The sequence below is a fragment of the Podarcis gaigeae genome (assembly GCF_964106915.1).
Source record: "Podarcis gaigeae genome assembly, chromosome: 17".
In the NCBI taxonomy this organism is placed as follows: Eukaryota; Metazoa; Chordata; class Lepidosauria; order Squamata; family Lacertidae; genus Podarcis; species Podarcis gaigeae.
The window spans coordinates 8,571,578-8,586,430 of NC_139694.1; the positions used below are offsets into that span (position 1 = coordinate 8,571,578).

At 44.0% G+C, this 14,853-nt stretch overlaps 1 protein-coding gene across 1 annotated transcript in view; it reads right to left on the bottom strand.

The window, feature by feature from the left end:
• Positions 1–363: 363 nt before the first annotated feature.
• The window catches only part of PPP1R3B (protein phosphatase 1 regulatory subunit 3B), a 15,193-nt gene continuing 703 nt past the window's right edge, over positions 364–14,853 (bottom strand). Inside the window, exons 2-3 of the mRNA XM_083719719.1 lie at positions 14,145–14,245; positions 364–4,618 (exon numbers count right to left, since the gene is read on the bottom strand). Of these exons, the coding sequence (XP_083575845.1) occupies positions 3,727–4,618; positions 14,145–14,149 (897 nt within the window). The 5' untranslated portion in view covers positions 14,150–14,245 and the 3' untranslated portion in view covers positions 364–3,726. The remainder of the gene's footprint in view (positions 4,619–14,144; positions 14,246–14,853) is intronic.

Sequence of the window (14,853 nt, forward strand, 5' to 3'; positions counted from 1 at the left end):
TAACAAAGAGGACACCAGTTAGCACTAAGGTTGTGCAGCCATGAAGCAAGTGTTCTTAGACATGGCTGTGGCACTTCAAATAAAATCCAATGAAAGATCAACCATGGCTGTGATTCTATGTACTTACTTAGAAACAAGGCCCATTGCATAGAAGGCACAGATCTAACCAAGAGGCCAGGAGTTACCTATCCCTTCTTTAGGTACAACACACTCGTTTTACAACAGTGTGACTTTGCTCATCCTTAATTTGTCATCTGGCACAAGCCCTTTTTCTCTTCTTCCCAGGCAATTTTTTAGCCTCCAGATTTAATTCTTAGGTATGTTTTACCACCGAGCTCTCACTTCACAAAATGCAATGTCTCCTTGTAACATTTTCTTTTATTCAAGATAAAAACAAAAGCATTGTGATATTACAGACAGTACTACAGAAAACAAATCCATTGTGATTGTAAAGTGCATTTTTTTCAGTTGTGTACAAAATATTTAAAAACATGCAAGGCACTGAAGCATAAAACGGAGGATGACAATTCCTCAGTTACATTCATATTGGCAATTGGAACCAGGAAGCCAGGAAGATGACTTTAAAAACAAAATGGCGGGGGAAGAGTTGAAAGGAAAGGGGTTGTTTGGGAGAACCATTCCTAGTTTCCATTTCACAGTCTTGTCTCCAGCTGCTTGCCTGGCAAGTTACTTACAGACACCTTTAGCAGAGTCAGTAAAGTCCCCACCCATCTAGCTACACATATATAATATTATTTACAAGAATGTACTGTCCTGAAGTAGCTCCAAAGGAAGTAATTTAAGCCCTTGGGAGTTCAGCTTTATGGAAGAAATTGGATCCTAACTTTTCCAACAGTCTGATGGATTTATGTAGTGATCTTGCTGGAGCTCCTCAGTTCCAATACTTCTTCCCCATTTACTTGAGTCCTTGGTCCAGTTCCTACACATGGTCCCAGTATGTAGGTTTTACATGTAGTGGATCAAACAAGCAGGTCTTTAATCTGTAAACTTAGCTCATGACTGGAGGCCTGTAAGATTAAGCCTCACTCTTATACCCCAGCCTCATATAAAATCCAAATACTGGGGCAGTGTGTGACTCAGACCCCTGGGTAAAGTAGTCTTCAATCAAAGACTGGCGGATCTTCACAACTCTTTTCCACTTAATTCAAAACTGAACATCTAGGGACAGTTCTGGGAAACAACCTGTTTGTGATTTTGCTGGTTTTTCCATGGATGACATCTACTCAGAAGTAAAGTGCAAAAATAGCATTATTTTCCCATGAGGAATTTAAGTATCTGGTAGAAACTGTTCCGTAAAAGATGAAACCATTTAATACGGGCTCTTGTAATCTTACCAGTTGCAATCCTAAGGTTGTATTTTAACTATATTTCGCTCATTCATTACAGTTTTCATCGCTGGGAAATAAATCCTTTCCTTCTATCACTCTGTTAAAGCTATCGCAACCATAGCAGTGAGCTGGATCGCTTTTTCCGTAACCGAAGAGAATAAATGAAGACATTGGAGCAGATTCAGCCACTCTCACGTCACCCCAGAACATCCCAGTGCTATGGAAGCAGCTCCTTCAATTCTAGGTTAGTAATGGAGGAAGTGGGTTGGTGGCTAGATAAGAATCAACTCTTAGGAAGCCAGATTCAGACCAAGTTATCCTAGCAGATTATTTTCTACTCTTTGTGGGGGAGCAGATTTTGGGTTTTAAAAGCGCTAGCATCTGAGACCACCTGGTACTTAATGCTGACATTTTCAACATGAAGATGCTTATAAGCACAGTTCCAAGTAGGAATTCAGGTTCTGGCTATTAGTGGCACATTAATTAGGATCCTTTTCCATATTTAACAGCAAGCGGACATTCCAAGACAAAGTTCTTCTATTGTGTGCCAACCTAAAGCACACAGCATTGTATGGATGCATGTACTTTACAATTCAAGATGATCTGAGCAGTTTCATGCAACAGAATGCAAGAGGAACGAGTAGGGTTAGGTAGCCGGGCGCTTAGAAATCTGACCCAAGAGTCTTGCAATATTTCACCGGCAGATTATGGAGCTATAGCTCACGTAACAAAATTAACTTTCAGTCTGCCTTACTGTAACCCCATACTGGCGTAGAGCTGGCATAGCTCACGTTTGCTTCACGAATGAGCCGCAATACTCCACAGATTTGTTTGTCTCATGTGTTTGGGTTGAGAATTCACTTGCAGCAGTCGAAAGCTCTTGTGAGCTGGGCTTGCACAGTACAAAGAGTGGAGGGAAGCTAAATGGCTTTCTTTAGTGTTCAAGTCACAACGTAGGGGCTTGGATCTAACAGTCCCCAATGGACCAGGAAACATGGCTGTCTGCTGTAGCTATGTACTGTGAAGCTAGTGTGGAAATTAACAACCCAATCTTTCTTTCTTTGGCTTATAGAGAAGGCTCCACAGCCCTTGCTTGCTCCTGCCCTTCCTCCACTCTCCTTTCCTAGCCTACAGGAACATGCAAAACTGCTTCCTACTAGGTCAGGCCATTAGCTGCCTAGCTCTGTATGGTCAACACTGCCCAATATGGCCGTCCAGGGTTTCAATCATAGTCTCTCCATGTCCTACCCAGAAATGCTAGGGTTTAAACCTGGGATTTTCTGCACGGAGAGCACATGCTGTATCACCACCGATGTACAGTCTCTCCTGTGAGTGAGCAGTGGGGCAGGTATGTTGCACTGAACATAACGAATATTCCTCATACAAGTCGATAACCTTTATTTGATTTTGTCAGTAACACTCAATTTTATAAAATTAATGGGGACGGGGAAGTAGTAAAACAAAACAGTTATTTAACCAGACAACTATACCGGGCTCAAAAGAAATACATTTAAATAAAACGGTCATATGAAAAGTTATGTGTTCATAAAAAAATAGATATTTTTACTCTTTGCAGCCAACCCAAAGTAGTTGTTCAAGGCACATTAATAAGATCGCAGCCCCTCAACCTACGCTAACACACACATTTTGCTCAGGGGCTACGAGATTATAATATGAATGACCTCCCAGAGACTCTCCAGCCTCAGCCATTGTTGAGAAGAACTTAAAACATACTGTTCTCGTCAAAAAAAAGGCAGAACAGTGAGTAAGCACCCTGGTATCTTCCCACAAATGAAGGCATTTCCTAAAATGGAAGGGAGCAGAGTCATAATACAAGCTAAAATTACAGCCACTTCTATTTGAACGCCTTGGTCGCTTCCAGATCGGACAAAGTAGATAAGGGAAGATGCTAGCATAGCTCCCTCACAAGGCTGGATATTGTCTCCATAGTTCTTTGTCAAACATGGAATAGCTTTTTGGAGATGTATACCCCAGCAGGGTTCCATAGCTCAACAGGTGAAGCATAGGCACACATTTCTCTGTACGGCTTGCAATACTGTGGTGAACCTCAAAACATGTCAGCAGAACCGCTTGGACTGAAGCAGTGAAAGCTGAATGGGACTTGGGAGTCTTGGCAGCGTTAGTCTTAAGACAGCAAAGAGATCTCCCCTTTTCTAGCTGTTTAAATTCATTACATCCAGGATGATGCAAAGAGCACCTATTTTTAAAAACTATCTGCAGTCAGGAGTTTCGCAAGTCCTTCAGTTTCAGTTTCTGCCAACTCATGCGAGCCTCCTTTCTCAACTGTGCTCTTGCAGCAAACTCCCAGACGTTTGCTGAGCAGGATGTTTGCAAATACAGAGCCCAGATCTTTCATTCAGTAATAAGGCCCCCGTTTCTCATACCCTGAGTAGCTGGGCCATTCAGGAAACAGGCCGTAGGAACACCGGGGGCTTCCAAACTGGTCAAAGGCAATCCCAAAGCCAGGTCCGCCCTGCGGCTGAGAAATCTCCCGGGCAGATTTGAGTTCAGACCGGATGATCCTGTAGTTGAGGCCTTTGTTGCTGTCCCAGTATACCTTGCCATCACACTCATAACACACAGCAAACTCTATTCTTTCATGGGGTTGAACTCTTTCTGGCAAGCTGACCTCAAAGGAGAACGTGTCCTTATCCGAACCTGCATACGTGTCCTTAACATACTGGCATGGGTAGTCTGTGAATGTTTTCCAGGTGTCAAATGTCACCCGGATCTTCACAGCCTTCTCAAATGCAAGATTCCTGACTTTCACGGTGCCGATGATGGCTTTATCTTTCAGCATGCAGTTTTCAAGGCAGACGTAGTCGGCTTGGAGGCGATTCCGGAAGTCCAAATAATCTGCAGAAGGCTGTACGAAATCCAAGACAAAGTCGTCTCTGTCCACGGTCGTCAGGCCCACAATGTTGTCTATTAGTTCCGTGATATTAAATGGGATCTCCAACGGCTCGTCAAACTGGGAGAACACTTTAACGACCGTGAGAGACAAGCCCCTGCTGTCCGCAAAGGAAACCCTCTTCTTCACCCGGTTACTCTGCAGAGCTTTGACTTCCTCCCCCAGTTCATTTAGCTGGGTGTTGCTGTTCAAATGGATGCAAGGCCGCAAAGGCGTCTTCGGCTTCGGAGCAATTTTGCAGGCAAAACTCTCCCTTCGCAAGTAGGGCGTGCGAAGGTAGACCTGCATGGCTACATCCACTGCCATTGTGGGCTTGTGAGGAAAGGAGTCCAATATTCTGAAGAAGAAGAAGAAGAAGAAGAAAACAAAGACTGATCAATAATCAGAGGGCCATTTCACAACTCATGCAGCTACAAAACCCAGGTTTTATATGCAAGGACTCTCCTATTGGATCTGACTAGGCCTATTTAGTCCAGCATCATCATCAACCTTTATTACGGTCCAGAGACCCAACAAAGCAATACACAATTCATACAGCCTACCTCCAGGTTAAACAAGCATTTTGTTCAGAATATAGGGATCATTGGTTCTTGCAGCCACCGATAAAATGTTTGCCACTGCTAATGTTCTAGCATTTGTCCGGTCTTCCAATAGGAACCTGACGTAGTGAGCCTCTGATTTTCCCGGGAAAGGTACCAGCAAGGGTAATATTAGTTCAGCCCTGGCTTGCTCATAGGGAACTCCTCTCAACCTGCCATCCAACACTGCAGAAGGAAAGAAGTTTAGTCTGGCTTTGGTGAAAAGCCTTCGATAATTTGGTACTGTCAGGTTTTTAATGTAAGATGTTAACTTAAAGACATGCCCATATTGTACTCCTACTGCCAGCAGACTACAGACTGCGTGTGATCGAGATCGCAAGTAACTGTGTGCATTATCCCATAATCTTTGCTTTAACGTCTTTAGGGCGCCTTCATAACCCAGGTAATACAGTTGGAGGGGTGACAGACCAATAGAGGTGGCTTTTCTAGCCATGGTTTTATGCCATTTGCTAAAAAAAGCCACCTCTATTGGTCTGTTATAACCCAACTGGGTTATAAAAGTAAAGTAAAAGTACCCCTGCCAGTACGGGCCAGTCGTGCCCGCCTCTAGGGTTGTGTGCCCATCTCACTTAAGAGGCCGGGGGCCAGCGTTGTCCGCAGACACTTCCGGGTCACGTGGCCAGCGTGACAAACGGAAACGCTGTTTATCTTCCCGCTATAAAGCGGTACCTATTTATCTACTTGCACTTAAGGGTGCTTTCGAACTGCTAGGTAGGCAGGAGCTGGGACCGAAAGACGGGAGTTCACCCCGCCGCGGGGAATTGAACCGCTGACCATACGATCGGCAAGTCCTAGGCACTGAGGTTTTACCCACAGCGCCACCCGCGTCCCTTACCTGGGTTATGAAGGTGCCCTAAAGACGTGAAAGCAAAGATTATGGGATAATGCAGCATTCTGCTCCCACAGTGGCCAACCAAGTGCTTATGGGATAGCCACGAACAGGTTGTGACCACAATGGCATTCTCCCATATCAATACAGTATATGGTACTGTACTCCATCGTTTAACTATGAGCTGTTTAAAGTGATACTTCCTCTTAGGTGTCCTTAATCTCCCAAAATTCAGCTTAATTGGTTGACTCTAGCTTCTAGTTTTCAACGGCATTCCAGAACCAATCCCAGTTCTCCATGATACATCTTTGCAAAATATGTTTGCCACATTCACAATTTATATCTTTAGCTCGATGGCATTGCTTCAGGGTTGTGTATTTCGTTTTGATGGGAGATTTAGCCTAAAAAGTTCAAAAACCTTAAATAGAGTTTTAAAACGCCTGAATCCACAGCCCTCACATGCAGAGCAATCCAAAGCATGCTTATTCAGAAGAAAGTCCTACAAATTTCAATAAGTTTGCTCCAAGATACGTGCGCATAGGATGGTAGCCTTAGTCACCAAGTAAGTGATCTTGGCCAACATCCTTGGCACAGAGAAACAGAAATTCCACAACTGCCTCATGCAGATTTAAAATTATGCAACAAAAGAGGTATATGGGTTGCATAATGAAAAGCATTCCAATCTGAATACCTGCAAACCAACAGATTTTGACTGCTTTTGCAATCAGCTGGCTCGGATATATGTTCAGAAGAATGCAAATTATCAAACAGAGAAAACTGGTTTCAAAACACATTTCCTACATCACCCCCTGTGACAATTTAGAACTTTGTTTAAATTACAGTGGTACCTCGGTTTCCGAACCGGTTTTCAAACACCGAAAATCTGGAAGTAAATGCTTCCATTTCTGAATGCACTTTGGAAGTCGAACGGCTTCCGCTGAGTGTTCCTAAATTTTCTCAATTAAATTTGCACACCGCCCTTTGTGCCTCGGTTTTTGAACGTTTCAGAACTCGAACGGTCTTCCGGAACTGATTATGTTCGAAAACAGAGGTACCACTGTAATCAATTTGAATATTCTTTTTAAAATTTCAACCAAACCCTGTTGATGAAAAGTGTACTAATTTAACAACGATGCTCCTCCCATCATGTAGAAATATGCAGCATTTCCAGATGCAGTAATTCCAATGCAGAATTTCAACAGAGAAGATCCATAGTTGAGATTCCTGCTCCATCCTAACAGTCTTCTACTTCACATGAACACAATTATCAGCCCTCGTCCTTCTCTGCACCAGACAACCCCAGAAATATATAATAGTTTATATTTATTTTAAGCAGTCTAATGGAGGAACATATCTTCCTCTAAACAGTGTTTCCCAAACTTGGGTCTCCAGCTGTTTTTGGACTACAACTCCCATCATCCCTAGCTAGCAAGACCAGTGGTCAGGGGTGATGGGAACTGTAGTCCAAAACCAGCTGGAGGCCCAAGTTTGAGAAACACCAAGTCTCACTTGAAAGCATTCTCAAAAAGCAAACTCAGGGACACATTCATCACCATGCTCACCCAGGAACCCAGAAGTTGCTGGACGGAAACCACATTGCAATCTGAAATGCTGGTATCCCAACAAGGGCACAGATTGGTTCAGGCAGCTGAATGAAGTGCAACTTGTACACTGTCTCTAATAAAGCTTCTTTATGCAGCAAATTTGCCCCGCCCACGAGTACTGGAAACTTTCCTTGGAAGTGTAGAAACAGGAAGTGGCACGTTGATGAAGCAGCAGTGACAGACTCTATTGAATTCATTGCTGGAAAGGAAGCCGCAGCAGACGTGCAACCGGAACTAGCATTAGCAAGTTCGGTCAGCGGCCAAACCAGTATTGAGACATTTCAAGAATTTGAACTTCTTGTAACAGTTTGAAGAAATGGCCCAAATCCAAGAATGAATGACAAAAAAGGTTAAAAGAACCACCACAAACGTAAAGACAGACTGGAAAGTACAGTGGTACCTTGTATTACAGACGCTTCAGGTTACATATGCTTCAGGATACATACGCTTCAGGTTACAGACTCCGCTAACCCAGAAATAGTACCTCGGGTTAAGAACTTTGCTTCAGGATGAGAACAGAAATCGTGTTCTGGTGGCACGGCAGAAGCAGGCCCCATTAGCTAAAGTGGTGCTTCAGGTTAAGAACAGTTTCAGGTTAAGAACGGACCTCCGGAACGAATTAAGTACTTAACCCGAGGTACCACTGTAATGTATTTCCTGCTATGCATGCTACCACTTCCTAGGCCTAATTGAGTAATAAATTAGCTAGGTGATGCTTAGTGCAAAGTTTAACATTTGACCAGTTTCAAATATTCTGGACCTCAATTGAGTTTAAATCTTGGGTTGGAAGACTAGAATCTATGGCGCAGGAGCACCTATCCCCTATATTGCGACGCACTAGTCAGCTTTTCCTAACATGGTGCCCTCCATACCCTGCTGGAACCATAACTCCCATAATCCCTGACCACTGACCATGCTATTAGGGGCTGGTTGTTGTCATCCAGGATATCTGGAGGGCACAAAGTCAGGAAGGCTGAGCTATGGGTTTGGAATAAACTATCTCTAGGTTTCCATTCAGTTTATGCATGCACACCCACACACAAATTTTCTCAGTGACCAAGTTTCAGTGTTGCCAGCTTATAACAGAAAACACTGAAATAAGAAGGTAGTCGTCTAAAGCAGGGATGAGAAGTCTGTGACCCTCCAGATCAGTGTTTCCCAAACTTGGGTATCCACCTGTTTAGGGACTACAATTCCCATCATCCCTGACCACCGGGTCCTGCTAGCTAGGGATGATGGGAGATGTAGTCCGGCAACATCTGAAGGTCCACAGGCTTAATCACCATTCCTAGTCTAGAAACAAGGTACGGTACAGGTAAAATGGGAAGCAATGGGTGATAGCTTAAGCTGAACAAATTTAAGTTTCACAGTTAACCACAGAAGTCCCTGCATATTTCTTTTAACCACTTCTGCTAATTTATCATTCCAAATGGTGAGATTATTGCAAATAGGAAACTCCCCCCATATATGCAATTCTGACTAAAGTGCACACTGATTCAGCCAACAGATAAAATTATATCTGACAAACAAGAGACTACACCCATTTTGTGGATAAGCAAACCAATCTCTGTTTCTGCTCAGCCTTATACTGTCTAGATACCTTTCACAACTTGGTCTCTGAGTAAAGCCCATATATACCATAACATTGTGGAGCAAGGGTTACCTATACAACTACTGTGTATATTTCTTTGGGAAGCAATTTTCAAACAGCATTCTTGGGAACCTTAGAAACAAGAAGCTTCTCATTGAGAAGATGATTGACTAATGGCAGACAAGCTGCCTAAAGGCAACTTGCCTGCCACTACTCATGTTCTCCTGCAAGGTGGAGAAGATAGGGAGTGCTGGGTGGGTTTTGCGGTACATTTGATGCAGGGTAACATGAATACGCACCAGGGACATGGGTGGCGTTGTGGGTTAAACCACAGAGCCTAGGATTTGCCAATCAGAAGGTCAGCGGTTCGAATCCCCGCAACGAAGTGAGCTCCTGTTGCTCGGTCCCTGCTCCTGCTAGCGTAGCAGTTCGAAAGCACGTCAAAGTGCAAGTAGATAAATAGGTACCGCTCCGGCAGGAAGGTAAATGGTGTTTCCGTGCGCTGCTCTGGTTTGCCAGAAGCGGCTTAGTCATGCTGGCCACATGACCTGGAAGCTGTACGCCGGCTCCCTCGGCCAATAAAGCGACATGAGCGCCGCAACCCCAGAGTTGGCCACGACTGGACCTAACGGTCAGGGGTCCCTTTACCTTCACCTAACATGAATACTCAACACAAACAGCATGCTCTTCTCCAGAACATGATCCAGAATCCTCTGCAACATACAACAGATGCTCAAAGGTCCCTCAGCAGATATGCCAATGTGGAAATGGTTCTCTAAAGATAACCAAGTCTGACAGCCATCGTGTTCCGAAATTCCTATATGAAAATCCACTTGTCTGCACTTAACCCAAAGCATATCAAAATGGAAAGAACTACTCCAAGGAACTTCAACAGAGGGGGACTGTAACATGAAACTACTGAACTGCAATACATCAAACCATCTGAATGGGAAGAACTACTCAAGATAAAGGAATCGGATGACGCCATGGCCTTTGGCTTGTGCAATAAAAGTTTACGATGGTGATGATAAAGGAACTTTGCAAGGAGATTGCATCAAGAAGCTCAATCATTTGAACTGCCATTATTTATGGACTGAACATGATTTTTAGGACATTATTTATGTTAACTGGCTGTGCCAGCATGCCTGTGTAACCAGCAGCTGTTTTTTATGAATTACCAGCATTAAGTACATAATTATCACTGTGTGTCCTTTGCTGCATTTCATTCCCCACCCAAAAACTGCTAGGTACCCACTTCATGCATCTGATGAAGTGGACCACAATCCAGGGAAGCTTATGCAGTAATAAATGTGTTAAGTCTTTAAAGTGCCAAAAGACTCTTTGTTTGAGAGACAATGTGCCAGACCTGTTTCAGATACCTGTTATCAGCACAGCCAGGTATTGGCAGTTCTATTGTCATGCAGATAAGGTAAAGGTAAAGGTACCCCTGCCCGTACGGGCCAGTCTTGACAGACTCTGGGGTTGTGCGCCCATCTCACTCAAGAGGCCAGGGGCCAGCGCTGTCCGGAGACACTTCCAGGTCACGTGGCCAGCGTGACATCGCTGCTCTGGCGAGCCAGAGCTGCACACGGAAACGCCGTTTACCGCCAGTAAGCGGTCCCTATTTATCTACTTGCACCCGAGGGTGCTTTCGAACTGCTAGGTTGGCAGGCGCTGGGACCGAGCAGCGGGAGCGCACCCCGCCGCGGGGATTCGAACCGCCGACCTTTCGATCGGCAAGTCCTAGGCGCTGAGGCTTTAACCCACAGCGCCACCTGCGTCCCGCAGCGCCACCTGTGTCATGCAGATAGCCCCTGACAAAACACAAGTCAACCTTTATGGGACAATTCCTTCCTCACAACATTCCTTCCTCACAACACAACAGCATTTCCTGGTAGGTTTGAGCATGTCCTCTGCCTGAGATTCTGCAAAGCTGCTCCCACTGCCATATTCACCCAGTGCTTTTCCAGTACAGGGTCAGATTTAAGGTGCTGCTTTTGACCTTTAAAGCCCTTCACGGCCTAGGACCCTCGTACCTACGGGACCGCCTCTCCTGGTATGCCCCACAGAGAGCCTCAAGGGCCATAAATAGCAACATCCTGGGCCCCAAAGAAGTTAGATTAGCCTCAACCAGAGCCAGGGCCTTTTCAACACTGGCTCCGGCCTGGTGGAACGCTCTGCCTCATGAGACCAGGGCCCTGCAGGATCTGATTTCTTTCCGCAGGGCCTGTAAGACAGAGTTGTTCCGCCTGGCCTTTGGCTTGGAGCCAATTTGATTCCCTCCCTCTCTTTCTTTTTCCTTTCTCCTCCTGTGATGAGGCTGCATTTTAATATTTTAATGTTGTATTTTAATCTTGTTTTTAAGTTGTATTCATTCAATTTGTTTTTATTATTGCTTGTTAGCCGCCCTGAGCCCAGCCTTGGCTGGGGAGGGCGGGGTATAAATAAAAATTATTATTATTATTAAATACTTAGCTAGATGGATCCAGCTTCCTAAGAACTCATTACAGTTCTGACCAATTAGAAATCCTAAAAGACAGATTTTTTTGTTCAAAAAGTCATATGCTGCATGATTTCAGGAACCATGTGTCAAAATGAAACCCTCATTTAATGAATAAGATTGATGTCTAACGAGGAAGAAACACAACATCGGAAATTCCCTGTTTGGAATCTAGTTTGGCAGATGTTGGGGAAAGAGGTCAGTTTTGGCCTCTTGCCTATTTGCAAATTGATAATTATTATTTTTTTGCTGGAATTCATGTGTCATGCCCCAACTGCAGTTGCAAAGTTGGCTACTTTAAGAACAGGATGCTGGCCAAGATAGGCCTGATTTTCTTAAATACTCTCTCCAAACTAAGTCAGAGCTAGCATGCTAGTTTTGCATCTATTTCCCAATATGCCCAGTTTCACATCCTACTCATTAATAAGGCTAAGCAAATTGCTTTGTTACAAGTAGCTCCCAATGAAGCGTGAAGGTTTTGCTGCAATTCAAGCTTTGGAAGGATAAAGCCCTTGAGAGATTTCTGTGGAGAATCACAAGTACAAAGCTTCCTATGGGACCGTATTAGAGCTGAGTTTGCTGAGGTTTTCACACCTAAAGGATTTCAAAATCTGAAACCAAACATATTAGTCTGGGGTTCACTGTACGTCCAGGTTTCAAAACACAGGCACTTAAATATTTAAATATGGATTTTTATGTATACTGCCCTTAACTCCATTGAAGGAAAGGATATAAATGTATATAAAAAGAGAGGGTAGCACATTAGCATGGTCAGGTGTTTTTTTAATGACACTGAAATTAAGGCCATTTCTAGCAGCCCAAGTTTAGCAAAAATAATTCAGGATAGCACTTAAGAAGACTTTCAAAATGGACTTCACAAATTCAGTAAAAATAGATTAACCAATAGCTATCATTATATGGAATCAAAGAATTGTAGAATTGGAAGGGATACAGGGGGCCACCTAGTCCAAGCCCCTGCAACAGCTACATGAAACTGCTACATTCAGAGGCAGTATATATCTGAATAACAGATATTGCATAAAAAGACCAACAGGGAAAGTAGTTAACTGACTGAGAGTTTCCTAAGGCTGGCCACTGTTTAAAACACGAAACTAAACTAGATGGATCTTTGGCCTATCTAAGTAAGGCCATTTTTATATAATCTTATCACTGCTTCAAGCCATTAAAAAAATACAAAAAATATTAGCAGCTACTATGGAGCTTTGAACAATATTGGGAGAGCCAAAATCAGGTTCATTTGCTTTCATTCCTTTTTTGCCATTAATGAAATGACAGCAGACTTATTTCTCCATTTTAGAAAACTGTTTCCTAAATGACCTTAATCTGACCCAGCCACCAGACTTCTGCTTATTCTCACCTTCACCACTTACTGCAAATCCATTTGTCCATGTCCTTTATGATGCAGAAGCAACTGCTCGTTTTTCTATAACCTTAAAGACACAGGCACTGCAGGTTGCACAACAACTCCACACCTGCTGAAATTCCCTGTTCTACACAGCTATTGAAACTACAGGAGCCCCATTCCCTTTTTCATCTAGCCATCTTAGGTAGGATGTGGGTTTTGCTCCAGTCTCCTGGTGCACTCTTTTTATGTATGGGCATGATGAAGTCTTAGGGTCTATCTGTGCTCCATCAGAAACCCTCCAACACAGAGAACAAAAGCCACCCTCCTAGATATCTGAAACAAGAGCTTCTGAAACTGTAAAAGGTAAAGGGACCCCTGACCATTAGGTCCAGTCATGGCTGACTCTGGGGTTGTGGCACTCATCTCGCTTTATTGGCTGAGGGAGCCGGCGTACAGCTTCCGGGTCATGTGGCCAGGATGACTAAGCCGCTTCTGGCGAACCAGAGCAGCGCACGGAAACGCCGTTTACCTTCCTGCCGGAGCGGTACCTATTTATCTACTTGCACTTTTAGGTGCTTTCGAACTGCTAGGTTGGTAGGAGCAGGGACTGAGCAACGGGAGCTCACCCCGTTGCAGGGATTCAAACCTTCTGATCGGCAAGTCCCAGGCTCTGTGGTTTAACCCACAGCGCCACCCGCGTCCCATCATCCAAATGAGACATAAGCATACGACAGATGTGCAGCCTGATCCGATGTATGGTTACAAGGTAGAAATGTCCCACCATGCATAGGCTATCAATGGCTACTAAACACGATTGATTGCTATGTTCTACCTCCACTGTATAACAGTTATTTATTGAGAACTGCAAGTCAGGAGATTACTATTGCACTCATGTCCTGCTTGCAATCTTCTATCTGCCTTTGGTTGCACGGCTTGAGGGGAAGGTGCTGGTCATCGCTGGCCCTCTGGCCTGATCCAGCAGGATTCTTCTAATGCTTTTAGGATCTGCAGCCTCAAATTGGTACAATAACTGCTGCTTCTTCCCAGGGAACTGTACTTCTAGAAGTAGGGATTACCAAAGTTCTCAGCAGAGTAGAACCCTCAAAATTATTTGGGGGCAATTTATGACACATCCAAAACTGCTACCAATATTGTTCAATTCTATCCCTGACCCTGCAATGGCTTTTACAGTCTCCAATCCTAAACCCATTCAACCTGGAAGTATACCTGATTGAATTCAACAGGAGCCTGCTTACAGTAGACGCTACCAAATTGTGCTGTTAAGTGAGCTTAGAAAAGCAGGAAAATGGATACTGAAAAGGTTCCTCCTATGTGCAAATAAAATAATATAATGTAGTATTATGTTTTACATACCTCATAAGGACGAAGGTGGTTAGCTATAAAGATGCTGCAAGATGATCTAGGCTGGAGGTGCACCCAGATTTCACAAGGCACAGCAGCTATAGATTCATTGCCTGGAAACAGCAGGGCAAGGCAAGATTAGCAGAACTCCAAAACTAATGCCAGGCCCCACCCCTTCCTCCTCCTCCTCTACATTCATGCCAACAAGGCAACCACCTTCCAAGTTCTTACAGATATCAAATATATAAGCAGAGGCACCTCTATTCATATTCACACACACCCCTGAACACCTTCTTCACACAGAAGTGGATTCAGAGAGGAAATGTGTCTAGAGATTACAGGCTAAATTCCTAGGCAAACTTGAAAGCCTGGCGGAATTCAATAGGACTTTCTGAGCATAAAGTGTTGGAGGGCTTTCAATAATCTCAAAGCAGGGGACAAACGCCACCTCAAGTTGCTTGGATTCAGGCAAAAGCAGGCATTATAAAATATTGTAAGCCAATCTGCACCATTTATAAAACATTGTAAGCCAATCTGCACCATTTAAAAAAAGAAAAGCAACCTTTGCTACAGAAATTATCTCTGGCAGGTGCGCTTCTTCGAAGATAAACCATTCACAGCCCCGGTTTACATTTTAAAGGTCTTCTCAGGCATGACTCATGCGTCCTGATGGAGCAAGCTGTTGTCAGACCGGGTCATCTCTACCCTATAAGGGGAATCC